This window comes from Pezoporus flaviventris, unplaced genomic scaffold, assembly GCF_033815535.1.
Source record: "Pezoporus flaviventris isolate CSIRO_AGI_PZ_B2104156 unplaced genomic scaffold, CSIRO_AGI_Pfla_v1 ptg000129l, whole genome shotgun sequence".
NCBI classification, from domain to species: domain Eukaryota; kingdom Metazoa; phylum Chordata; class Aves; order Psittaciformes; family Psittacidae; genus Pezoporus; species Pezoporus flaviventris.
In genome coordinates, this window is record NW_026892677.1 from 3,736,155 (window position 1) to 3,763,470 (window position 27,316).

The 27,316-nt window shown below is 43.6% G+C and overlaps 1 protein-coding gene and 1 long non-coding RNA gene across 3 annotated transcripts in view; one reads left to right on the forward strand and one right to left on the reverse strand.

The window, feature by feature from the left end:
- Positions 1-27,316, reverse strand: part of LOC133282577 (uncharacterized) — a 380,577-nt gene that overhangs the window by 304,243 nt on the left and 49,018 nt on the right. The window contains exon 2 of the long non-coding RNA XR_009747664.1: positions 17,659-17,695. This is a non-coding gene — a long non-coding RNA (uncharacterized LOC133282577). The remainder of the gene's footprint in view (positions 1-17,658; positions 17,696-27,316) is intronic.
- On the forward strand, positions 1,239-9,403 carry TEX36 (testis expressed 36). Of its 2 annotated transcripts, XM_061478596.1 has the most exons (4): positions 1,267-1,701; positions 2,810-2,938; positions 6,777-6,857; positions 8,394-9,377. In XM_061478596.1, the coding sequence occupies exons 1-4, from the start codon at positions 1,555-1,557 to the stop codon at positions 8,640-8,642; spliced, it is 606 nt and encodes a 201-aa protein (XP_061334580.1). In that variant the 5' UTR covers positions 1,267-1,554; the 3' UTR covers positions 8,643-9,377. The 2 variants fall into 2 exon arrangements, with proteins under 2 accessions (XP_061334581.1, XP_061334580.1); XM_061478597.1 differs by lacking the exon at positions 6,777-6,857 and having other exon boundaries at positions 1,239-1,701; positions 8,394-9,403.

The following is a 27,316-nucleotide window of genomic DNA, read 5'->3' on the forward strand; positions in this document are numbered from 1 at the left end:
ACCTTGAATCCTGTGTTCACTTCTGAGCCCCTCACTACAAGAGAGACACTGAGGTGCTGGAGCGGGGCCAGAGAAGGGCAACGGAGCTGGTGCAGGGTCTGGAGCACAACTGTGATGGGGAATGGGTGGGGGACCTGGGCGGTTTAGTCTGGAGAAGAGAAGGCTCAGGGGTTGATATAAGGAAAGCAAGTGCCTGGAAAACATAGGGTTAAAATAATTTGAACTTTACTTAGGTCTAAGATAGAGACCAATGTTTGTGGTGTAAGCCTGTGGTGTGATAATGGAATTTAGTAGTCTTACAAGTGAATTATTTCTTTCCATCCTTCTAATGAGTCAGTTATTTCTTACCATCCTTCTAATTATGAGATAGTTTGGAGACAGTGAGTCCTGAACATCTGCTACCTTTGGATACTCCTTGTCTGCCCATCCTGTGCTTGTTGAAATAAATTTTGTACGAAGGTCACACTGTCCTAAATCTTTGCCAGCTATCAGAAACTTACAGATATGGCTGGTTTCAGCTGGTTTTGTGATTACTGGGGCATCCAACTGTGGAAAAGTGCACCATGAGGAAGACTGCTTACTTCATCTTGAAGACCCCTGCCCACTACCATCAGAGGGCAGTGCACAAGCGCCAAAAGGGAGGAGACTTATGATAATAAGTACCTAAACTAATTATAATATCCCCGACAGTCTGTCGGGAACCTAATGAATATGTGTGTTTGTGTGTAATAAATATCTGCTTGCTTAACCACTCGGTGTGCAAGTTAGGAGGAGCGACCCCTCTTGCACCCAGTGCCGTAATAAACATACCTGCTTTATAACTCTCTCTGAGTTGTAGAGTCTGATTCCGTGCTTCAGGGGCACCTTGTCACTCTCTACAACTGCCTGACAGGAGGATGGAGCCAGGAGAGGACTGGGCTTTCCCAAGGAACAAGGGATGGGACAAGAGGTAATGGCCTCAAGCTGCACCAGGGGAGGTTTAGATGGAGATGAGGAACAGTTCCTTCCCCAGAGGGTGCTCAGGCATTGGAACAGGCTGCCCAGGGCAGGGCTGGAGTCACCATCCCTATAAGCGTTCACACACCGTGTAGACAAGGCCCTCAGTGCCATGGGTTAGTGGTGGCCTTGGCAGTGCTTGGGGAGCAGTTGGACTTGATGAGTTTAAAGGCCTTTTCCAACCTGGTTGATTCTATGATTCCACAGTTGTAAAAAAACATGTTACAAAGCACTATACATAAAAAATATCTGCTACCTCCACTGTAGGGACTATGTCTGTAATAGGAGTGACCTCTCTTCATATATTACCACTGAGATTGTGAAGTGTCATTGGAGTGATTGTGCAGAACTAATTAATATTTAAACAGAACTCTATTTCTCCTCCACTTTAAGACAACATTCAGTGCTTCTACCGACTCGTTTCCCCATTTCTGCAGCAGGCGGGGAAGAGCAGCGCTGCCATCGGTGTTGTGGATCCTGCTGGAGCACCCGAATCACTAGTGATGCCGTCAGGGAAGCTCTGACGTCACGGCGAATGCCTGACGTCACGGCGATGGCATGCACCCCTTCTGTGAGCTCGGCAACCAGTGGCAACTGAGAACCGCAGGGTCGGGGCCGGGAAGGGGCAGAGCAGCGACAGCAGCAGCCGGAGCCATGCACAGGGACCAGCGGGTCCATCCCAACGCGCAGCACACCGGCAACTGGGTGAGAGGGCCGAGGCGGGGCGCTCCTGCGCCCTCCCTGTTATCCCTGAGCTCTGCGCTAGGGGTGATCGTGGCTTTCAGCCGGGAACGGGGTTCACCCTTCCTAATGATGATGAGGAAAAGGTGTCCCCTGCATTCAGAGGGAGTAAAGCCACCTCTGGCAGTGTGTTTTTTCCACTCTTCCAACAGTGCTGGAGGTCTCTTATACTTAGCCCAGGATGATTATCTTCTGGAAAATGCCAGCTGAGGGAACTGGAAGGGTTTAGTCTGGAGAAGAGAAGGCTCAGGGGGTACCTTATAGCTCTCTACACCTACCTGAAAGGGAGCTGTAGTGAGGTGGGAGTCAGTCTTCCAGGTAACAAGTGATAGGACAAGAGGTAACAGCCTCAAGCTGTACCAGGGGAGGTTTAGACTGGATATTGGGAACAATTCTTTCCCCAAAGGGTGCTCAGGCATTGGCACAGGCTGACCAGGGCAGTGCTGGAGTCACCATCCCTGGAAGTGTTCCTGTGTAGACAAGGCCCTCAGTGGTGGCCTTGGCAGTGCTGGGGAACGGTTGAACTGGATAAGCTTAAAGGTCATTTCCAACCTGGTTGATTCTATGATTCAATGTTTGCCTCAGTTGTTGCTCTCAGAAGTGCCACAGTCCCTGTCAGGTCGCTGGGCTGGAACATCTCAGCATTGCAGGGCACTGTGACCCACGCCTGGCGCAGTCCATTCTTCCGTCTCTGAACCCATGGGCCTAATGTTTGGCTGATCTGTTCCTCCCCAGTTCGGTGTTTTCAAACCTACAACAGCGTCAGCAGCATAGGCAAAAGGAAGTGTTATGGCATAGATGGATTATCACTGTATAAACAGTTTTCAGAAGGTTCTTGGAGGAACAGTATTCTTGTCTGGTGACGTTGTAATGTCCTCATTGCAGCGGTCGTGCTGTGTGCTTGGAAGCCCCAGATTTTTTCCAGACACCACTAGGTGCTGCTGCAAGCCAAAGAATAAAAAATAAGTGGGAATAAGCAATTTTGGCAGCATTTCTGATCAGATCTAATTGGGGTTTTGTTGTTGTTTGGGGGTTTTGTTCTAAATGGGTCACAATTGTTGTTATTTTCTAGTTTGCTTATATTGGAGTAGACCAGAATCAAGCCGAGCCAACTACAAGTTCTGCACAAAACCAGGTCCAGAACAAAGCAGCTCCGTACATTGAAGAGAAACTGCCGCTAGCATTCAAAGCTCAGGAGCAGGTGAGTTACTGTGGCAATACAACTTAAAGAGCTCCTTTTGCAGGACAGCACTTGCTAAGTAAAGTGTGGTAGTTAGTAAAGTAGCAGAGTGGCAGACTTTGTGCCTCAGGGAGTAAAATGATGGCTGCTTGTGCTAAGGCGGAAACATATCTCATCGTTAGTTCTAATTTGGGGTACTCAAGGCCTGCTGTAGTTCTTGGTTGCCAGCATCAGTTACTTTACTCTTTTAGTAGCTACTCTACCTACTTGAGACATATCTATGTGTCAGAATATATCACAGAATCAGTCATGAGCTATCTCAGCCCAAAGCCTGTGTGTAAAGCCATATAAGACAGTTTAAGTGAAATTTGATGATCTGTTTTGAATTGAATGTTAGCAATTCCGTATAGTCAGGCAAAGGATTACTTTTTTGATCATTAAAAATGCTTAAAAATGAGGAGATATGGGACAGTTTTGGAAACAAAATACAGTATTTTAAAACCTTGAGGATTTAAAGTGTTACAGTTTCATAATCACATTTTTATGTCCTTATTTTATCATCACACTGAGCTCTGCTTTACCCACCCACCTTATGCACAGAACATTTTCTATTTCCATTTTCTATGAGCATAGCAATTATATTGAATTCATTTCACAGATTTTGCTGTACCAAAAAGCAGGAAGGACTATTTAAAAAGGAAGCTGGGGGCTAGTGAGAAGGAGAAGATTATATTGTACCATGAGTGTACGTTATGTTGATATTACGTATACCTTTCTGTGAAGCATCTGGCCTTAGCGACTCAGAAAGGAGAACCTGGTCACCTGGACCTTTTATCAGCACTAGTAGGACTGTTCATCTGGTTTATATCTTGCATTTACTGGCATGTCACTGTTAAAAGGAATTAGTGGAATTTCTCTCTCTCATAAATCAAGAACTCTGATGAGTTCAGCAATGAGAGTACAAAGATTTGAGCCTTTAAAGGCTAAAATGTGATGTCCCAGGAGCAACCTGTGGAAGTTTGTTTCTGTCACAGTTTTAAGAAGCGCTGATAGAGTGTTGGAAGCTGCATGTGCAGCTGGATGTCTGTGATCTCTTAGTATGAGGGGGTTTGCTGCCTGTGGGATTAGTTTCCTCAGAAACACAGCACTGTATAAGCTTGTATTACCTCCTTTTTCATACTTCCTTTTGTAAACCATTAGTTAATCTGGGGAATCCTTCCAAGAGATGATATTCAGTATTTACCACCTTTGTTTTCAGTTTTCCTGCAGCATATAGGCAGTGGCAATAAACACTATTCCTAAAATGATGATTGGTAATTGGAGTCAGATATTTTAGTGAGTGCCACATTTTAGGGACTTAGAAGGTGCTTATTTTTAAACACATGTATGAGAATGTGTCTGTTGAATTTACTTAACCATAGAACTACAGTCTGGGTGAATCTGGATGAGAAAACAAGTGAACGTGTGGCACATACCTAAAAAAAGGCAGAAAATCTGTCTAAGACAGCAAATGCCCTCAGATATAATTTTGCAGCTGACTCCATGCAGGCAGATTTAGTATTTTGTAATGCTGGATCAGGCCTCCTGTAGCATTTAGCTTCAGAACTGATTCAGGTTCACTTTTGAAACATATTTTGTTAAATTGCACATTGCACATTGAAACTTGCTCCTCTTTTTGGAGGTGAAAATCATAGTTGGGAGAGGGAAAATGTATTCCACAATGGAAAAAGTAAAAATTGCTAGAGCATTTGCAGTTAAAAACCATAAAGCTCCCAATACGAAGCAACAGAATAGTGCTTGGGGGAGAACAGAGGCAATTTACTAGTCCAGAAGAGATTTCAGTGTTTCAGTTTTTAGCTATTTTAATAATATTGCAATGATATGTAGTCCCAGACTGGTTTGGGTTGAAAGGGAGCTTAAAGCTCATCCAGTTCCAACCCCTGCCATGGGCAGGGACACCTTTCACTAGAGCAGCTTGCTCCAAGCCCCTGTGTCCAACCTGGCCTTGAACACTGCCAAGGATGGGGCAGCCACAGCTTCTCTGGGCACCCTGTGCCAGGGCCTCAGCACCCTCACAGGGAGGAACTTCTCCCTTATATCCAGTCTAAATCTACCCTCTGTCAGTTCATTCAAACCCAGTTAAATTACTTTTTAAAGGGTTCTTTTGCAGTTGTCCTTATTTTCTTCTAAAACAGTAGGTTCATTTTGGGAACTGGCTTAACATGTTAAAGAATGAGATTATAAATGAGTTATGCAATTAATACCTCCTCCACTTCCCCTGCAACAAGCAGGGTACATGATGTTCAGTACATAAATCATAGACTAATTCAGTTTCAAGGTCCCTTTTGTAGTTCATTTTAATTAGCTTTAGCCTTACTGGTGAATCAAACAGGACGTGCAGTATTTTGCTGCTTGCAGACAGAAGGTCTTTCTTATTTGGGAAGTCACACTTTTATATTAATTGTGTATATATTCAAGTCAAGGGAATGCAAATCCTTCAGATGATCCTGTAAATAAAATAAAATACAGAGGGTCCACATTACCCCTACAGAATTGTGTGCAGTTAAAAATGTAATATGTGAATATAGACCTCAGAGGAGCCTTCCAATCTCTGAAGAGGGGCCTACAGGGATGCTGGAGAGGGACTATTCATCAGGGACTGTAGTGATAGAACAAAGTGTGATGGGTTCAAACTGAAACAGGGGAAGTTCAGGTTAGATACAAGGAAGAAGTTCTTCCCTGTGAGGGTGCTGAGGCGCTGGCACAGGGTGCCCAGAGAAGCTGTGGCTGCCCCATCCCTGGCAGTGTTCAAGGCCAGGTTGGACACAGGGGCTTGGAGCAAGCTGCTCTAGTGGAAGGTGTCCCTGCCCATGGCAGGGAGTTGCAACTGGATGAGCTTTAAGCTCCCTTCCAAGACAAACCATTCTATGATTCTATGATTTCTGTGTTAGAATATAGGCAGCAGTAATTTTGGCATCTGGCAGAATATAAGAAGTATCACAGTATCACAGTATCACAGTATGTTAGAGATTGGAAGGGACCTCGAAAGATCATCTAGTCCAATCCCCCTGCCGGAGCAGGAACACCTAGATAATGTTACACAGGAATGCGTCCAGGCAGGTTTTGAATGTCTCCAGGGAAGGAGACTCCACAACCTCCCTGGGCAGCCTGTTCCAGTGTTCCATCACCCTCACTGAGAAGAAGTTTCTTCTCAAGTTTAAGTGGAACCTCTTGTGTTCCAGTTTGTACCCATTACCCCTTGTCCTATCATTGTTTGCCACTGAGTAGAGCCTGGCTCCGTCCTCGTGACACTCCCCCTTTATATATTTATAGACACTGATAAGGTCACCCCTCAGTCTCCTCTCCTCCAAACTATAGAGACCCAGCTTCCTCAGTCTTTCCTCATAAGGGAGATGTTCCACTCCCTTAATCATCTTCGTTGCCCTGCGCTGGACTCTCTCCAGCAGCTCCCTGTCCTTCTTGAACTGAGGGGCCCAGAACTGGACACAATACTCCAGATGCGGTCTCACCAGGGCAGAGTAGAGGGGAAGGAGGACCTCTCTCGACCTACTAACCACCGCCCTTCTAATACACCCCAGGATGCCATTGGCCTTCTTAGCCACAAGGGCACAGTGTTGGCTCATGGTCATCCTGTTGTCCACTAGGACCCCCAGGTCCCTCTCCCCTACACTGCTCTCTAACAGGTCGTTCCCCAACCTATACTGGAACCTGGGGTTGTTCCTGCCCAGATGCAGGACTCTACACTTTCCCTTGTTATATTTCCCTTGTAAGACGCAAGTATACTCCAAACCAGGTGTATGAAGGTTGATATTTATTTGCTGTTGTTTCTTCTTTTCAGACTGCATTGAAGAACAATTTCCCGTTTTCCTTTCATGACAACAAGCACTGTTTGCGGAATGTAGGAGAGTATTTTGATTTTGTAAGTACCAGCACTGAGCAAAATCCAGCAAGTTCAGATCTCTCAGCCTGCCAGAGATGAAACACAGGGTTTTTTTCTCCCCCCCTGCACAAACTGTAGGTTTGCTAGAAGAGAAAAATGTAAACAGCAAAGAAAACCCCATGTTTCATTAGGATTGGGATGGGACTCCTCTGGGACTGGCAGAGATGGTCTTTGAGGGTGGCAGAACTCAAGGAGAACAACCCCCCTGCCATGATCTGGGTATTTGATAGGCATTTCCTAGGGGTCCTAGCAAATGTTTTTCTTGTCTTAATATGGTTTTCTAGCTGGCGATGCATCCTATTAGTCTGATAAAAGGGATTGGCTTTGTGATGAACTTTTGTAGGGGGCTCAGTCCCGCTTATTTGGTTCAAGCTCTTTTTTGTCCTAAATTTAAGTGAATTCCGTAGGACACCCACGATGTATCTCCAAAATGTATTCTTTTCCAATCCCATCTCTATAAAATACCTGTTTAAATGTAAGTTGCAGAAGACACAACTTTGAATAGAATTTATATTGGTTTGGGCTTTTCTCTGTGTGTAACAAGTTCATGTTTTTCCACTTTTCTTAGATTGTTGACATATCACAGAATCATAGAATCAGAGTGGTTTGGGTTGGAAGGGAGCTTAAAGCTCATCCAGTTCCAATCCCCTGCCACAGGCAGAGACACCTCCCACTAGAGTAGATTGCTCCAAGCCCCTGTGTCCAACCTGGCCTTGAACACTGCCAGGGATGGGGCAGCCACAGCTTCACTGTGCCAGTGCCTCAGCACCCTCACAGGGACAACTTCTGCCCAAGAGCTCATCTCAATCTCCCCTCTGGCAGGTTAAAGCCATTCTCCTTTGTCCTGTCATTAACAAAAGCAATAGGGCAGTTCAGCAGATCACAAGTAGAGGAGGAAGCAGTGAATTGTGATAGTTCGTCTGACTCTGAGCTCTTTTAGACCTGCATTTTTGGTATTCATTATTCAGGGAGTGACCTCCATTTCTGTGCCCTTTGTGCAGTGTCTCATAGCTTTAGAGATACTGATCAACCATAATTCCAAATAAATTTCCTGCAAGCTATGGAGTGTGAAAATCAGTCTGTGTCTCTCCGTGTGTGGACACACAGGGGACAGCTTTGAAGATTCAGATTTCATGGTCTGTCTCAGTTTCTTTATTGCAGTCCAGACATAAAATTATTAACCTGTTTCTTTGGGTTACTCTGCAGATTAATTTAGCTGAGTAGAACTAAATAGCCTGGAGTAGATAGTGTGCTACAGAAATGCAAAGTTGAAGTGGTTTATTAGTACTAAGAGGTGGAAGGTCAACAGATTTCCCATTGAATATATATTCATCCAGGCGAGTCTGACAATCCTATTTTTAACTTGCTAAAGATGAACCCTGAGTTCTGGGAATCACTGTGGTAACAGCTTCCTTAACTTCCCACTGGGGTAGTGACTGTTGCAAGATGAATCTGTGAAACTGTGATTGTAAATCATATGTTTTACATTAATTTGTCTTCCTATTTTTTCCTTAGGGTTTGGGCCGCAGGAAGGTGGAACCAGAGAGACGGCAACAGAACTCCCAGAACTTCCTCCAATGGGCTCATAAGCCAGTCCCCAGCAAAGAAGATGGCTTAACCATTTATCAGACCTCATTTATGAAAGATAAAAGCTCTGAGAGCCCAATTTATAGGCGGTATCCAGAACAGCACACAGAAAAGCAGTGCACTGAGAAACCCATTCTTGAGAAGGAAAAAAGCCTGCAGCCAAACAAGTCATCTTAATTATCAACCCACCTTTGTAGCACCAATCTATCATCATCATCAGAGCCTTTACTTGAGATCTAAACTATTTCTTACTCAAATGGATGATGAAATAAACGTGCGTGAAGTGAATGTGTTGTGCATTTGAGAGTTCATTGAAATCAGCACTCGTGTTACTCTGAAGACATACATTACTATAAAAATTGTAATGAAGAGAAAAAGCATGATTGTGCATAGTTTCAGCCATACCTCTATTAGGAGAACAGAGGTAGTGATTGTACGTGGGTTATTTGATACTGGTTGACCCTGATCTTGATACAAAAGCTCATTCAACTTCCGAATCAGTGGTGGGGCTGTACCTCAAGCAGCTGACAGTATCTGTGTTGAAAGAAGTATATGATGGAACTGGAGCCTTGAGGATTTCCACACTAGGGAGTCAAAACTGTGTGTTCAGAAACCTTTTCTGAAAGGTGTCATGGCTGTGAGGGCAGGTTACCGCCCATGTGAGAAGCTAGATAAAAAAGCTGCACATTAGACTGCTGTGCAAAATAACTGTAATGTTTGGTTATAACACAGCAGTTGCATAAGCAAAGAAAGAAAGGATGTTGTAAACAGTGTATGTATTCCTGTGTATGACCCTTACAGGGAAGAACTGCCTAAGAGCTCATCTCAGTCTCCCCTCTGGCAGGTTAAAGCCATTCCCCTTGGCCTGTCCCTACAGGCCCTTGTCCAAAGCCCCTCTCCAGGTTTCCTGTAGCCCCTTTAGGCACTGGAGCTGCTCTAAGGCCTCCCTTTAAGGAGCCCTCTCTTGTCCAGGCTGCCCCAGCCCAGCTCTCTCAGCCTGGCTCCAGAGCAGAGCTGCTCCAGCCCTCGCAGCATCTCCGTGGCCTCCTCTGGCCTCGCTCCAACAGCTCCACGTCCCTCTTGTGCTGCTGCCCCAGAGCTGGATCAGGACTGCCAGGGAGGGTCTCCCCAGTGTACAGAGTGTACTCTCTGCACTGCTCTGGGGAGTATGTGAGCACTCACATGTGTGTGTCCATCATGGCACAAGGGGTAAACCAGCTCAAGCTGACAGTGGGAAGCTCCATGAAGGTTTGTGTTTGAGGTGGTCTGGCTCTGAAATGAACTTAGGATTTTACACTTACATGGCCCTAAGGAAGGGAATTCAGCACCAGTCCTGCAAGCACTCTGCTCCCAGAATTCTTACTGCTTTAGGATATGGAAGGCATTAGAGTCAGACCTCCAAATAACATGTTTTCCTTTTCTGGATCATTTCCATTAACATCAATGCAATAATAAACCAAAGCTTGTGTCTCAAAATATACTAGAAATAAACTTGTTGCTATGCAAAATGATGTTGACTAAAATAATTTAAGCATAAGTTTATGGGATAATTTCCTTTGTTTGCAAGATAAATGGAAAAATAAACCCTCAACCCTTAGAATTCCCTACATTGTAAGAGATGCCGTGGAAATGAGTTATGGTAAGAAATGATTTCTGCCTTTCAGTGAACAGATACATCTTTTTGTGTCAGCCTGCACTGGCTGACCTTTTGTGTGCCATCCAGCTAGATTACATTAGACAATATCCCCAAACATGCAGCTATTTTACTAGCACACACTGAAATAATAAACTTCTTTTATGAAGTTCCCCCTATGCAAGTTCTTGGGGGGGGTGGTGTGGTGTGTGTGCACAATCTGTAGAAATGCAAAACATTAATGAACAATGTAAAAACAGAGAAAAAGCCAAGGAATATAGTGCTGTTTAAAAGAATGAGTCTTTCTCAGCCTGACAACTCCAGAGTCAGAGTTTCCAGAGCTTTAGCCAACAACTTCATCTCCAAACTGATTCAAAACTCAAGTGTGTGCCAATCACATGGTAAGTGAAGTACCCCATGCTGTTTGCCGTACTCAAGAGGGCAATCTTGGACCTCCATCAGAAGGAAGAAGCACATTCCTGCTCAGTTAGTAATGTTTATCTGTGGTTTAGCGTTACAACTGGATATGGGGAAAGAAATTGCTATAGTTTGGTATGTCTTAAAACACCAACAGAAAGGTTTCTTTATTTTTCCCTTCACTTTTCCTTTCACTTCCCCCCCCCCTTTATTTTTCCCTTCACATTTTGACTCAAACATGGATTTTTTTAAAGGAACTCTGGTTTAATACATGTTTACAACTACTTATAATAAACATTCCAGAGAATGAACTATAGAGATCATGAAACCTGTATTCAAACTGAAATCCACTGTGCTGGCTTGAACAGAACAGGTGATTCCCACAGATCTCAGGCTCTAGGTGTGGTTCCTGGGTAAATACCATGAGCTACAACATATTGGATTTTGAAATGAATACTAAACACCCCAGATCAATTCTGGAAAGTCAGAGCTTTGTGTACTTTGGATAGAAACCATCAGGTTTGTTTAATCTTGGGATAATAATGGCTCTGAAGAGAAGACCATACTGAGTGAAAGTAATATGCAATATGGAGGTTTTGCTTCCTTCGGGCTAGAAAGGAGGGGAGAAAGGCTGGTAACTCCCAAAAAGGTTTCCTACCCAGTGCTCTCTGCTGGTGGATATTAGGATGAGATGGGTGTAGGTGAGCTCGGCAGAGCGGGCATGCTATGGGTTAACTCAGCTGAGTACTGTTGTGGAGAAGTAGAGGTTATGCCCTACATGGGGCTGGTAAAGATGGACTTTTCGGTGCCTTCTTTTATTAAAACAGAAAAAAACAAACGAGTTTGTTGCAAAATTTCCTTGAACAGTGTCAACAACAACTTGAACGCAGCCAAAACCTCTGCTTTGAGGCTTCGTACCACAGTCTTGCTGAATGAGTAGGTAGTGTTGCTCTCTGGTTTTAAGCTCGAGCCAACATCAATTTCAGGACTGTCTGTACAACTTTGTTAAGTGTATTCCATGTTATTTTATAAGTGCTTCCAGTATGTTAGCTACATTCACAGAACTCAAGCAAAATTGCTTAAAACCAAAGGGCTGGGCAGATGGCTGCAAGTTCCTTTGGTTTAAAGAGTTGCTACTCGTCAGCTGAACCCTACAGCAAGCTAAGCCTGGTGATTGATGTGGCTGAGCTGAAGAGTTTTTCCATGCTCTGATTGAGGACAGCTTGCTTCATGAGTTGCATTACTTCAACTACGTGGGAACATGGCCTTCTGCTGGTGTCTGCATGGTTATGTCCACTTACTTGATGTGTGCTTGCTCTTCCTTCTGCCCTGGTTGCTGATAATAAGATCTGAAGAACTGGTCTCACTCAAAGCTGCTCTCTCTTGGCCTGTGTGGACTCCTGGTAAGCTGGATAACAGCTTTTATAGCTGTTTCATTTATGAAATGTGACCTAGGAAAAGCTTTTAGTAGTCATCTTGACCTTGATAGACCCTATTGATGTAGTTATTGCTGGTAACAGATTGGGTTTGGTACAGGTTGAAGCGTTACCTTTTGTTTGCTCAGTGTCTGAAGAACCTTAAAGAGATGCTCAAAGCCTTGAAAGGGGAGGGTTGGGTGGAAGGGGGAGTTGTTGAGAGTAGCTCCATGAGTTGCTGCTCTTGGAGCTGGTAATTCAATGGGAATGCAGCAGCGTGATTTCCAAGTCATCTGCTGCTAATCTAATCACTCTGTTCATAATCAAATCACCCCGTGTAGCTGAGATGTTGTTTCTTATGTGTACTCTCAAGCATAGGCTGAATGGAGTAGTTTGACATAAACGTGGTGAAGATGAGCCCTTTCCCCTCCCTGGGCTCTACAGTTATTCAGTAGCAATGCTGGTGGAGATGTGGCTACATCCAGAACTGGTGCTGATTTATTTACACTGCTACAGCTCAAGTGTGGATACTCTTAAGCTTCTATGAAAGCTCTTCTACTGGTTTAGCTTTTCCCTGGTTGAGCAGTACTGATGTGATGGTGCTAATGTTGAACTGAGAGTATAGGCCTGTAGCTGACAGAAATGTCGATACAGTGGCCATGCTGGTTGATAAGAAATAACAGTTCTGAAATGAAGTAAAAACTTTGTGTTAGACATCTCTGTTAAATCACAGCCTGCAGGCCTTTTAAAATCATAGCACATGATAGAATCATTCCTTAACCTCTCCCCTGCTGCTGCTGCATTATCTAAAGAGCAGTAGGGGGCAAGTACAGAGTCCTGGTCCACTTTGGAGTAGGAAAGGGCTACATAGAGCTGCCTCATAGAACGGTTTGGGTTGGAAAGGACCTTAGGATCATTCAGTTCCAACCCCCTGCCATGGGCAGGGATGCCTCACACTAAACCATGTTGCCCAAGGCTCTGGCCAACCTGGCCTTGAACACCACCAGGGATGGAGCATTTACCAGTTCTTTGGGCACCCTGTGCCAGTTCCTCACCACCCTCACAGTAAAGAACTTCTTCCTTATATCTAACCTGAACTTCACCTGCTTCAGTTTGAACCCATCACCCCTTGTCCTATAACTACAGTCCCTGATGAAGAGTCCCTTTCCAGCATGCTTGTAGGCCTCCCCACAGTAATAAAATAACAAGCTGGTAAAACATTGTATTTGGAGTATCTAACTAAAGGGAAGTCTATTCACAAGGGAAGGAATCCCAGCTTACCTAAATACGGATGTTTGGCAATAGTGGGTGTGAGTGAGCCATTAAAGCACCCAGTTTATGGTCTAGGCAGGCAGCTGTGTGGTGTTTATGGGAAGCGTGTTACCAGCTCACTCTCATCTGATCATGGTTTGTTATACTTCAGTATATTCACCTGAAATACCTCAAATTATCCTGTCTTTAATGGGGTGTACAGAAAGAAATGTAGTTTGAAATAGGTATGCTTCAACCACATAGAATCAATGAACTGATGCTTGTAGGGGACCTATGGGGCACATCTAGGCCAGCTTCCTCCTCCCAAGGACTATAGGATGGGGTAGTCCTGACTCCTACACTTTGCTGTACCCAGCACTTCTCTCCCTGGGCAGAGATTTGTTATAGAGTATTTAGAGCTTCATTAAGGACTTAGTTACCTGCCAGTGGGGTATTTGAAGAAACTAATGGCTGTGGATATGTTTTTATGATCCTTTACATAATTTGTCTCTCATTCCATAGAATATTGAAACTGGAAGCATGCTATTTCTGAAATGGAAGTGCTTCTTAAATACCAAATTAACATCCACTCTTTCTGTCTCATTCTCCCCCCCCCCCCCCGCCAAATAAGTCATGTTTAGACTGTCCAGTGTATTCTAACACCTACAAATGGCAGTGCCTACTGTGCAAAGAGACCAACAGCAGTACCAAGTATGTAAACTCTTGTGGACTCAGGCTCTATAATACTAACCAGCCATCAGGCCTCAAATGGCATTTTAGGTATGCATTAATGACCCTCAGCCCCAGACCTTCTCGTCTTATTGCTTCATTCATCAATGGCCCAGTGGCACATTGGCAGTGCTCTTTCTCAAGCTGTGCCTCCCCTCAGATGGCAATCAGATGGTAGATGGCTCTATCTGCTTATGGGAAAGTCATAGCCCAATAAATAAAGTGTAATTTCCTGATTCCCCTGGGATGCAGTGATTCTTTTTAACAATGCTTCTTCAGTTGAGTTGAAATTAAAACCCAGCGTGATCAACATATTGGGTAATATTTCATGGATGGGGTTAAGTACCAGGTTTAAAGACTTAAATAAAAGCACTGGTGGAGAGAAGGCAGTTGTACAGAAGCGGAATGTTTTCCATCAAAAATGGGAAAACCCTGGTGTCGTTACTGAGGTTAAATTACATTGTCAGCTTTTAAGCATTACTGCAAAGCTTTTCTGTGGATGCGTGATGCTAATTGTCTTTCTAAATGAAGCTTGCTATCATTTGGCATAAAACGAACATGTAATCTTAGAACTACTGGGTAACATGCAATACAGTTTGGTGCCATAGGAGGGCAGAGGCGTGGAACGGCTTTATTTTGAGGCGAATTACATGAGTGTAAGAGCTGTCGCAATGAGTTGAATTGTCAGATTTATACGGGTATCGGTGGGCTCTCAATCATGTCAGAGAAACACAACAACTCGATTCAGACACGAATGGAAGTATGTAACTCGCACGGGTTTATGGCTTTAAACATCTTTTCCAGTTGTTAATTTTTGATGTTTACACATTTTGGATACTTTTTCAAGCCGCAGTTATTTTGTTTTGCCCTTGAGAATCTATAATCTTACTCCAGTTACTTACTTAATCACTGACAATATCTAGCACATTAACAAAATGACTTCTTCAGTTTACTACTTTGATTTAATTCGACTTCCTGTTTTTCTAGCATCAGGCTAATTTATGCTACAGTTTTCTTTATGCTTCAAGTTAAATTTGGGCTTAAATGTAAAAGAGCTTTAGCCTCTGGGTGAAATAATTCCTTAGGAAATTTGAAATTCCATTCAATCTATAGCTGCCTTTTCAAATGCGTGCAGAAATGAATGCAACTTGCTTTGTTAGAGGAAGAAATGTGTGTGTACGTGCACTTTCATGGCTTAGAGGACCCCTTCTTGCAGAGTAATTAGGAGGGACCCAGGTACAGTGATGGGCTCCTGCACTCTGAGCTTATGCCAACGTCCCCATTGACAGCCTGTTACATTCAGAAAGAAGATAGCTGTGATCTCCCCAGTGTCCCTTTGGCTCTGTTGCTCCTGACCTGTAAGTACCACAAAAGGGAGATCCCTGCGGAGTTGTTAAGCAGAGGCTGTCCTGCAGCCTGGGTGTCCTGCTTTGCTGTAATGGCTGTAGAAAGGAGCCTTTCAATGGGCAATACTCTTTCTTCTGAAAGCGGAGAAAAATTTCCAGCATCTTGAGCTGAAAGAGTCAGATGAGCGTTTCATCTGTCTCCTGTAACGATGTCCCTGAAGTGGGAGCAGCCTTGTTAAGCAGTGGAGGCATTAAGAGGCCCAATTTCCAAGATAAATCCAGCCCTTCAGATGCAGCAATGGCTGTGTGGCAGCCTGACCCTTTCTCGCTGTTCAGCTGACCCCACTTCTTCCCTCTGAGTCTCTCTCCAAACACACAGGAGCACCTGCAGAAGGGATCCTCCTCACCTCCATTCCCTTCTTTATTCTCTGGTTGCTCTTATGTTTAAACTCTCTAGACTCTGATCCTGCAGCCAACGTGGCAGCTGCCATGCAGGCAAGGATCCTGCTGAGATCTGTGAGAATAATTCATGTGTCAGAACACAGGCCATCTGATGGTCTTCTTTATCTGGATGTGATGGTGTCTTGTTGGGTAGATTGAGAATAGTCTCAGCCCACTGCCCAGTGCACGGTCTAAACTGTGATATCCAAGACAGGAATAGGATCTGTCGCTGTTAATGTCCTTGGTATACCACCTATAGGAAGTCTGTCCTTACATTTTCTTTGCACTCTAATAACAAGTATCTACAGCTTTCTTTAATGAAGACTTCACCCATTTTCCTGAGTGGTTTGACTGAAGGTTAACGTGTCAATATTGATCTCTTATAAAGATGCCAAAACTTTTATATATGCATATTTTATATGTATAACCATCTGGCAGTGTGTGCTCACAGTGCAGAAACCACCCATGTCCTGGAACCACCCGTGTCATGGGCTGCATCAAGGGCAGTGTGACCTGCAGGTTAAAGGAGATGATCCTGCCCCTCTGCTCTGCTCTGGTGAGACCTCACTTGGAGTACTGTGCACAGTTCTGATGTCCTTAACATAAAGAGGACATGGAGCTGTTGGAGCTCTGGCTGCCCTGTCCCTGGCAGTGTTCAAGGCCAGGTTGGACAAAGCAACTTGGAGCAACATGGGCTAGTGGAAGGTGCCCCTGCCTGTAGCAGGGGTTGGAACTGCATGATCTTCAGGTCCCTTCCAACACAAATCATGCTGTGATCCTATGATTCTGTCTTTTCTTATTCCTTCTCTTCTTCTCCCGACTCCCTTTTAACTCCCCCGGTAGGATGTTTGCAGTACATTTCTATGCACCCTGACACAAACCAATATCTTCGTCAGCAATAATAAATTAGGTGCAGTGGGAATTGAAGCTTGTTCTTTTGTCCAAGGTAATATAATAGAAGTCATTCGTAATGAAGAAAAAAGTAATTGTTATGCGGTGTTTTTGTGTGAAACATGCCTCCCCAAATTACCCAGGGTATAAAAGAGAATGGTTTTAGAGCTTTGGTACAACCATGGTTGAGCAAAATGCATGTGAATGTCCTCTTATTTGCATAAATAGGATTTCTGATACTACACCCCATTTGTATTGTGTTCAGCTCCCTCAAGCCTTCCTTCCTCACATGACGTATCATAGCTTTATCATTAATCAAAACAAACTCAAAATCAATAAACATGCATAATCAGGAGCCTCCCATTCCAGTATGCAAATGCACCACATATTGATGAAATGTTTCTGAATCTCAAATAGTTTTTGCTCTTTTTTTTCCCCCTCTCAGAACTCCCTGAGCCTTTTAATTTTAATATTTTATGCATTGCAATACAAACAGTGTAAGAATGAGTTTGTGTATCGGAGATAACAAGTGAAAAGATAAATGCTGGATGAATCTCCTCATAGTTCCTGTTTACTTTGTTGGCTTTAAAGGCAGTTTATGCCTCTGAGAGGCCAGTAATTACCTGACCCTTAGAGGCTCTGTCCTGCAAAGCAGTGGCTCTGCCATGCCCTTCCCAGCCAGTACCGGAGCATGGGCAGACGGTCCCTGTGCCCTGTGCCAGGGATGTTTGTTAATGAGTGACAATCACTTGTTCCTTCTGTAGAGGGCAATCAAAGCATTGCATTAGAGGGGGACAGAGATGATATTCAGCCAGGAGAAGTTTGTGTCCATGGCTAAGACAGTGACCAGTACCTGCAGCTCCACAGAGCAAGGGCACTGTCTGGGGGTACGAGCTCAGCTTCTAACAGTGGTCAAACCTCAGCTCTGTTCACACACCAGCAGGTCATGCAGATCATTGCTGATGTGTTTTTAGTGCTGCCCTCTGTAGTTTTAAATACATAGAACGGTTTGTGTTGGAAGGGAGCTTAAAGCTCATCCAGTTCCAACCCACTGCCACAGGCAGGGACACCTTCCACTAGAGCGGCTTGCTCCAAACCCTGTCCAACCTGGCCTTGAACACTGCCGCTCTTAAGACCCTCCATCAAGGCACAGATCAAATTCATGCTTCAAATTGCTTTAATCTGAATCCCAATTTTTAACGAGTGAGCTGTGATGGGGTAAATGTTACCAGCAGCTATTGCTTCCCTCATTCGGAAGCTGTGCATCTCCATAGTACAAAACACAGACCCACAAACCAGGCACAACAACCACCAAGGGATTAAAATAAAACAAAACTCTATGAAGGCTAAAGTTAAAGGAAAAGAAGGATGGAAAAGATCAGTGGTAGAAAAGCCAGGTTGCAATTAAGTTGAAGAAGTTCCTTGTTTGCTAGTCAAATAATAAGCTGTGTCAGAGCTGTAGAATTGGATATTCCAGCTTAATTGCATCTCTTGTGTATCTGTGGGACTCTGCTAACCACAGGCATGAACCTCTCGTGAGAGCCATCCCCTCTCAGCTGATTCATTAGCCATGCAGAAAGTTTAAAGGTGTGATCTTTATTTTATATCGTAATAAAATAAATGTGGCAGCCATCATAGATTAGGAAGCACGGTTTCAAACCGTGAGAGTCTTTTAGGCTTATTAATTTGCTGTGGATGGGTTTCGCAATGGGTAGGTCTATTTGCCAAGTCATGCTGCTTCACATTTGCTTGATGCTCATTTTTACAGCCATGGGGTGTTGAAAAATTCCTCTGCTTTTGGTGGGACTGGGTGCTCACCTGAGAAATGTGGGTCCTAGCTGTAGTTGAACTCCTTAAGGAGTAGAGGCGTGCACAGGAGGAATGTGGAGCACTGGAGAGAGGCCAGAGGAGGCCATGGAGATGCTGCGAGGGCTGGAGCAGCTCTGCTCTGGAGCCAAGCTGAGAGAGCTGGGCTGGGGCAGCCTGGAGAAGAGAAGGCTCCTCAAGGGGAGACCTGAGAGCAGCTCCAGTGCCTAAAGGGGCTGCAGGGAAGCTGGAGAGGGGCTTGGGACAAGGGATGTAGGGACAGGCCAAGGGGAATGGCTTTAAGCTGCCAGAGGGGAGACTGAGATGAGCTCTTAGGCAGAAGCTCTTCCCTGTGAGGGTGCTGAGGCGCTGGCACAGGGTGCCCAGAGAAGCTGTGGCTGCCCCATCCCTGGCAGTGTTCAAGGCCAGGTTGGACACAGGGGCTTGGAGCAAGCTGCTCTAGTGGAAGGTGTCCCTGCCCGTGGCAGGGGTTGGAACTGAATGAGCTTTAAGGTCCCTTCAACCCAAACCAGGCTGGGATTCTGTAATTCAATTTCTCTAACCAGCAAAAGGAGTGAGAACTGTTTGTCTTTGTTTCAACCTTTGCTTATACAGACCAAGGTGGAACTTAACCTCTAACCTTTTGCTTCCTGATTTTGGTAATTGTTCTGCATTGCTGATGGACTCTATCAAGCTTATGGTGCCTCTGTCTGCTTTGTCCACTTTCAGTCACTACATTGCATATATGGATGTAAGATTGAGTCTTCTATGCATTTTAACTGTAATTCATCATTTTGGTAGGTCTGAGGCTAATGAGTGACATTTATGACCTGATGGACCTTGCACACAAGTTCTATTTTTGCATCTTTTTGTGCTTAGTATTTCCAGAAAGGAAGAAGAAAAATGCATCAGCCAAACCAGGAGAAACAAACTACAAAGCTGTCTGGTTTTGGCAAGGATGGTAGAGGAAAATACAACGGAGGGCATTTCCTTATTGCTTGTGGAAGATACTCAAATAAATAAGAAGCTAGACAGAATGAGAGTAGTGATGCAAGTGATTAATGGGTTTAAAGCTCTTGTTTCTTTGGCTGAAACTTTCTGCAGGAGGATGGAATATGAACATTAATCACAAGCAAGGACCTTCAGCCCGCAGAACTGTCAGCGTGGCTCCTCTTCCCATTGTTCCCTTCTTAGGAGGGAAGGAATGAAACAAATTGCAGGAACATTGCAGAGAGTAAAAGGCTGGGGTAGAGGAAAGCGTGATCTTCTCCAAGTGTGAGGGCTGCAAGCTTTAACATCAGGTGTGCTTCAACTCAGAACACTGATGCTCACTGGGTTTGCTCCCCTCGACCTGCAGGGCCTACCAACCACTTACATTTAGACTCCTACAACGTTTTGTGTTTCAAAAACACTTTTCAATTGAGCCTTCTGAAGTGCATCAAAGAGAATTAAATGGTCCTCTCTCTACCTGAAGAGGTAGAATTGACTACTGGTCCTCTCTCCACCTGGAGAGGTAGAATTGACTACATGGCAAAGAAAGGAGTGGAAGTGAAGAAAACTCCCTTTGCCTTTATCTCCTGCTTGAAACATCATCATGACCTTTTTTGGGCAAGTTGTTCAAAAGTAATATCAAACAGAGGACTTTTTTCCCCATCTCCTCCTCTGTTTTGTTGCACAGTGTGGTCTGTTTTAAATAAGCTCTCCAGTGCAGTCATTTAAGGAAATGAAGATATTTCATAGCATGCTTTAGCATTTCCATTTGAAGATAGGCCACCCTGCTGTGTGATTAAACTGGAGTTTAGGCAAACTCCAAGACTGGAGGTTCATGTGCAGTGCAGTGCTTCGCACTCGCATCGCAAAGGTTGTTGGAGGGGAAAAAAGAATGATCATATCCTTGGAAGTACATGACTAATGAGAATATATATAGCACTTCTGAGACAGCTCAAATATATAATTATTGTGAGGATTTCACCGACACATAAATATAATGATCTTCAGCTAAGTAAATTGCTACCTACCAATGAAATAAATACGGTCCCTTCAGAATTTGCAATAATTCAGTGCTGTAGGTGGTGGGAAATGATTCACCTTAGCTGTTATCTCTGGAACAGTAATACAGAAATATATCTGCCAGGACTGTTACATTTACATTGTTCTTCATATCCTGTGGAGTTTGTCAGAAGATCTGCGGTCCCTGCTGATTTCCACCCCCTTATTTTGATAAGGCTCCACACAGCATGGCTCGACAATGCCTTGGAGCAGCTAATATTGTTTACCACAGTAGGCATCTCAGCCATAATATTTTTCCAAGAAACACTGATGTGTTTAAAGGTCAGGTTGGTAGTGATTTGACTGCTAAGCATGAATTCATTTTTCTAGGAGGAGAAGGGGGTACATGCCTTGGGATAAAGGTTAAACTGTTGTTTATGCACTCGATAGGTGGAAAACACTGGGTTTTAATACACAAATCATAATAACCTGTTCTGGTCAGTCAGGGGAACGTGGTGCTTTACAGTTACATGGAAGCTTTGAAGCCACAGGCATCTTCTGACTATCACTGGAGAAGAAAACTCACTGGAAACTTCAGAGCTTGTCTGGATGATTTGGACTTTGCAACCGGTTTAAGCATTTTTTCTGGGCACAGAAACTCCTCCAGGTCTTGGTAAAATTGAGTTTTGCTGCCCCTGATGAGGTGCCAAAAACTGGTGCCTGCTGCTGTACATTACGGGACTGAAAGGAGGGCAGAAGGGAGAGATGGACAGCCCTGTAAGCTTGGATTTGCTGTCTTCGGTTGAGTGGGAGTGATGTGGTGGTGTCTGCCTTTGCCAAAAGGCAGGTCCTCCTCTCCTCTCACAGCTTCCACCTCTCCTGTCCATGTGCCTCTTTCCATGGCAGTGTCATTGCGGTCAGTAAGTCTGGCTTAGCCATGGATATTTAACAGGCAGCTGCTCAGGACACCTGGGTTTAAAGGAAGATGTGGTATGTTCCAATAGCTTCAGCTGGGCTGGCTGGGCTCCTCAGGAGGGCAGAACTCAGCCAGGACATGCTCAATTCCTGATTTCATCAGATGGAAGTGTAGGCACTCAATACTGAGCTGTGCTCTATCTCCAGTTCCCTCTCTATCCATGGTGTTCTCCAGGCAAGGGGAATGGGGTGGCACATCCCAAAGCCGAGAAGGAACCTCTGCAACATGAGCATAAATAGAGAGTGCAGATACACATGCACATCCCCATAGGTGTCCATCTCATTGTTCTTTCCTGCCTGCCATTTTCGAGGTACTTGTTCTTAGTCTCGTATCATTTTCTCCACCCTTTAAGAAATTATGCTGCTCCCAATGGTTGCTTTTTGTGCAGAGTGTTTTCTGCTTCCATCGAAGAGTGGTTTTGCCCACAACCTCCTTTCTTTCTTGCACTGTGCCCATGTCAGTCACCCCCTCCTTTACCATCCCTCTGCTTTTCTTGTCTTGCAGGTCTGAGTCACCTCATTTACCCATCCTGTTTATACCTTTCCTTGTCTGTCTTTCTGTAATGAGACAATCCTTAATGTCAGGTTAGGAAGAGGCAACTGGAGGCATGTGGGAGGATAACAGGCTTTTCAAAGAAATAACCAGTAATAACATTAGCCACAGCTTTTGGTATGTTGGGATAGGGCTTTGGGGCTGTTTCAGTATGTAGAGGGGGTTGTGTCACACACACAGGTAGTTGCCTGGTGCTGGTTTTAATACAGTATTCAGCTTCTGTCTTCACTGGGGCAATGGGATACCTCTGCACCAGACCAACACCAGCTCTAAGGATGTATTTTAAAGACTCAGGCTTCATTATCAGTGCTGACAATCTCTGCTGTTAACTTTGCCTGGTGAAAGGATCAGTTCTTTCCACTGTTTGTTTTCACTTGCATCAATTCCTTTGGGTTACAAACTCTATATGAAAGCCTCAAAATCCAACCAGGATTGTTCCTATTGAATTACTGTATAAATGTTTTCTAGATTCGTTATCTTACTCTATTTCTACAGATTTTGTCTCTGCAGAGGCTCCAGTCCTGGCACCGCAGCTCAGGCCACTTCTTTGATCCAATTTTCAGTGGGATGTTCCGACACCTTGACCATCTTGGCATTTGTTTTGAGAACAGATGGAGAAAACAGTCCATAATATCCCTGTTGGCCTAAAAGCAGAGGTTCTCGTAGTGCCATGAGTGACTTGCTGGCTGCCATCAGTGCAACCCAGGATGCTGTATTTGATTAGCTCTGCTTTCACAAGAAAGACCCACTGCATTGTTTTGAGGAATGTGTTCAGTTGCTTTAGCAAGCTACAGAATCCCCCGTGGCTGCAGGAATGGAACACTCAAGTGAAATGGCTGCTGTGTCAGGGAGTAAAAGCCTCACAAAACGTTCTGTCTACGCATCACCCTGCATCCTGAAGCTCTCTCAGTTCAGAAAAGCTTCTGGATATCTTTTTTCCTTTCATCTTCAGAAGACGGATGCATCTAGAAACCCCACAGGAGGTGTCTGACTTAGCAAACCGCTTCACTGGCTCTTGGTTCGGTATTTCAGCTCAACATTACAAATACGCGTGTCAAAGAGCTTGGCTTGAATCCTGGAATTATTTCAGATGCGATGGTGTGATAATAAGAAGAAAAGTGCTCCCAAGGCTTTCGTGCCTGCCTCTTCTTTGTGCCATTCCTCCCTTACTGAAGAGGAGTTGGAAAGCTGATGTACTCCTGAGGTGTCTTGCGGGAAGACGATTTCCGTGGACGTTGTGTAAGGAAATGTCTTTACTGTTTTAAAAGGGAAACATGGCGCAGAAAAAAGGGTTCACTTGGGGAAAACCAGCCCTGGATGGAAATGAGCGCTTCCATTTTCCCCCTGCAGTATGTTTTTCTTCTTCCAGCCCTGCTCTTCATGCCAACAAGTCCCATGCCCTGTTTCCTGTCCTCAGTATTAACCATTCCCCTGTGCTGATAACTTCTGATTGCTTTCTTAGAAAGCCATCTCTGACTTCCTGATCAGTGATGCTTTAGCCCTTGAACATTGGGCAGTTGTAACAGCCACTTGTTAGATTAATTCCAGATATGTATTTTATAAGGGTGAGTCCATATTCCTTAAATATTTCCATAAGTATTTAAAATACTGTAAAAAATAGATACTGTATCTAATATCTACTCTTGGCCTACTTTAAAGGAATTTGAACCATTTTACATTTGGTTGTTTTAGAACTATAATCCTCCAGATATTGCTAGAAAACAGAAAAATATGGGATAAATATAATTCCATTATCTAATTGTATTATAATTATATTTTTATAATTATAAATTGCCATGGTTGTTTCAAAGCAGAAAGAAGAAGTAAAGAAAGCTTAGTCTACTGAAGAGAAGCTGGATTTCTTTTACTTTTCAACAGTAACATGTATTCAACACAAAGTGTTAGCTTGAAATATTTATTGTATAAGGTAGAGGATACAGTTTGATTTTCTGCTCATTGGTGAATTTTACATCATCCTCTTCACCACAGTGTCTTTGAGTTGCCCTTTAAGTGACATCTGTCACAGTTTTCATGTCTCTTCTGATGGAGATTTGTTTATGCACTTCATCCTTTGGATAGGTACAGTCTTGATTAGGTACTTCTCCCTCCTCCAAATGTACTCGCCAAGCAAATGAACCACGTTCCATGTACTGAAAGCTGTCTGTGAAGTGGGTGATGAAATTTTGGATCTTGAATTGCTGATCACAGTAAGTTGAGTGATTCTTCAAGTTTCAACAGTTCTTAGCTTTCCATCTTGTTTTTACCAGAGCATTTCAATTGCTGGATGAGCTCTATCTTTAATAGAAACATGGTATAAGCATAATGGCTAAGGAAGGTGTAAAAATGCAATATAATGCATGATTGTATATGTTGAGACCTAGAATTGCACTGCCACATTGAAACTGCCTTGAAAGAATCTTGGAATGGTTTGTGTTGGAAGGGACCTTAAAGCTCACCCAGCTCCAACCCCTGCCACAGGCAGGGACACCTTCCACTAGAGCAGCTTGCTCCAAGCCCCTGTGTCCAACCTGGCCTTGAACACTGCCAGGGATGGGGCAGCCACAGCTTCTCTGGGCACCCTGTGCCAGCGCCTCAGCACCCTCACAGGGAAGAGCTTCTGCCTAAGAGCTCATCTCAGTCTCCCCTCTGGCAGGTTAAAGCCATCCCCCTTTGTCCTATCAAGGGATAGAAATAGAAACAAAGGCACTAAAAAGCCCAGTGCTTTCTCAATAATAGCACAATGCAAACCTTTATTTATGAGGAGTTGCCTTGGCAAGTTTAAGTAAAAGGAAAACAAACATTAAAATAAAACTAAAGCGGAAGAGAATGTGGCTGTCATTAATAGTGTGAGGGAAGGGTTGTAGACATCTTCGGATTAAAAAAGGCAATTAATATTTATTTCATATCAAAGAAGATTGCTAATTAGGACTGTGCTCTTCCCATCCCCTAGGGAAATAATCAGATGAGTGAATCTCATCTGGAAAGTTCATGTATGGCAATGAGAAGCAGCAAAGAACCTGGACGACCTGAGGAGATGTTCAGGCTATCTCACAGACTTTGCTCTCTAATGGGGTTTAAAAGACCAAGTATTAATGAATTTATTTTACTGGGTTTCTGGTGACACCTTCTAAAAGGCTGTGATTATATATAGTTCAGGCACTTGTCTGTGTCCTTTTATTAACATGCATAAGAACCTTAATTGCTCAATGAAAATAGCAGATATTTCCTTTGCTGGTGGAGTTTAAGAGGTTATTCAAGCCAAACAGAGAAAATGGAAATGCTGCCCAAATGGATCCAATAGAAAGAACAGACTATTGGAAGAAGTCAAGCAAGACGAAGAAGGAAATTGAAGAGCAAACAACTGAAGATGGGAAGATAAACAAGAAATTATTCCAAATCCACCAAAAACAACAGTGTTGTAAGGGGCAAAGGAAGCTCTTGATATTGATGTGTCAGAAAAGCACAGCTGAAATAGGCCAAAAACTGAAAAGCAAGGGACGAGCTAAACCAGATGGGCTTCAGCATTTGAATGTCTGAACTATTAAATGAAATATGCAGCCTTTCCTACCTGTTGGGTTCAGTGCTGTATTGCAGGTGTTCAGGATCACGGAACCCCATGGTGGAAGGGATCTCAAGGATCATCTGATCCAGCCTGTCCAGGCAAAGCAGGACCTAGGCTGGATGTCCCAGCATCCTATCCAGCCAGATTTTAACAGTGTCCGGCATTGGGAAAACCACCACTTCCCTGGGAGATTATTCCAGTGGCTGGTGGTTCTCATGGTGAAAAGTTTCCTCTTGTGTCCAGCTGGAATCTCTCCAGGAATAACTTGTACCCATCACCCCTTGCCTTTTCCTTGTGACTCCTTATAAAAAGCGAGTAATAGGAATTCTTTGTACCTTTAAGTATGCACCCAAGTGATTCAAAAAGCCTTTGGTACAAGGGTATCCCTTGAAATGATGAGTAGGAATGATGTAAAGTTTGCTGTTAATGAAGAATTGTCCTGCTTTGACAAAATCTTATCTGTGCGTGCACAGAAGCAGTTTGGTTTCCATTGGAAAATAGCTCTTGCCAGCTTTCCCAATAGCACCACCAGGGTCCTCTCCTCTGAAAATTGGATGCTTGGGGTTTGGATGCAGAGTTCATATTTCTGCCTTTATAAAGCTAAAGAAATTCTTGAGGAAAATTCCCGTTTCCAACCAGATCTAATCATAACAGCGCTGTAAGGCATTTGGGAAAACACAGCTACTTTGAAAACCTGGTCTTTCTGTTCTAGTAGAATTACTTTCTTATGGTGAGCTAGTTAAGATAACAAATTTGGACTTTCAGATGTCAATGCTAAGCTGGTGGAGGAACTGAAATTGTCAGGAGGGTGCTAATTTTTCTTGAGTTTTGTAACTGCTTTTAATCTGGGGGAAAAAAAAAGCAGAACAACCATCAAATTCTAGAGTGACAAAAATTAGCAGAGCTGCATCCCAAGGATTCGGATTGCATCTCATTCCATCTCTTCACATTCAGGATATGGTGTGAACAAAAAGATGCTATAATTTGCAGATGAAACAAATGAGTTGCTTACAGGAGACTAGAGAAGTGATGGAACTTGAGGGAAATAACACACTGGTGTTTGGGCATCAGAAAAGAGATGAAGCTAGGTGTTAAAGTTGCATTGCTTGCAACTTTAACATCAAACCTGCAAGGTACTAATGCAACTAGTTGTATTTAAACAAAGCATATTTAATAGAATCATTATGATGAACCACGGTTTGTAAATTCAGTCCAGAACCTCAGGAGAAAGATCCAGAAGTCCCTGTAAGAAGATTAATGGAAAACCTTTCAGATGTGTAACTTTCAGCAGTTAAATCATAGAATCCCAGCCTGGGTTGTGTTTGGAGGGATCTTAAAGCTCATCCAGTTCCAACCCCTGCCATAGGCAGGGACACCATCCACTAGAGCAGCTTGCTCCAAGCCCCATAATGATTAATAAACAACAATAATACAATAATAAATAATACTAATAAACCAATAATAAATAATAATGATTATTAATAAACTCAAACAAAAAGCCTTGAAAATAATTCAGATTAAAAACTGGTAAATTTAGTAAAAGAGCCATGTGTTTTTCATGATATTTTCCTGCCTGGATGTGTGTTTAAACTTCTTCAACTGAATTCTGTGCTGTTTTGTAGATGCTGTTATGTGCTTGGAGGTATTTGTGTGAGGAAAGGTGGATTGTTTCCTTTCATTAAAAGCCCTGTTTGCTCTTTCAGATTTGACTGAAAGATAGAGGTTGTCTCCTAAAGATTGTTATTAAATCAGCAGTGAGATGGCTGACATGGTTTGCTGTTGTTCTTAAAGATTCATTAGACTGTGTAGTGGAGTCAAGCCCGGTGGAAGCCAGGTATATCTG

Coding starts and splice junctions, on each gene's coding strand:
- TEX36 (XM_061478596.1), top strand. CDS start 1,555: ATGCACCCCTTCTGTGAGCTCGGCAACCAGTGGCAACTGAGAACCGCA. Junction 2,939..6,776: donor CATTCAAAGCTCAGGAGCAG/GTGAGTTACTGT, acceptor TCTTCTTTTCAG/ACTGCATTGAAGAACAATTT. Junction 6,858..8,393: donor TAGGAGAGTATTTTGATTTT/GTAAGTACCAGC, acceptor TTTTTTCCTTAG/GGTTTGGGCCGCAGGAAGGT.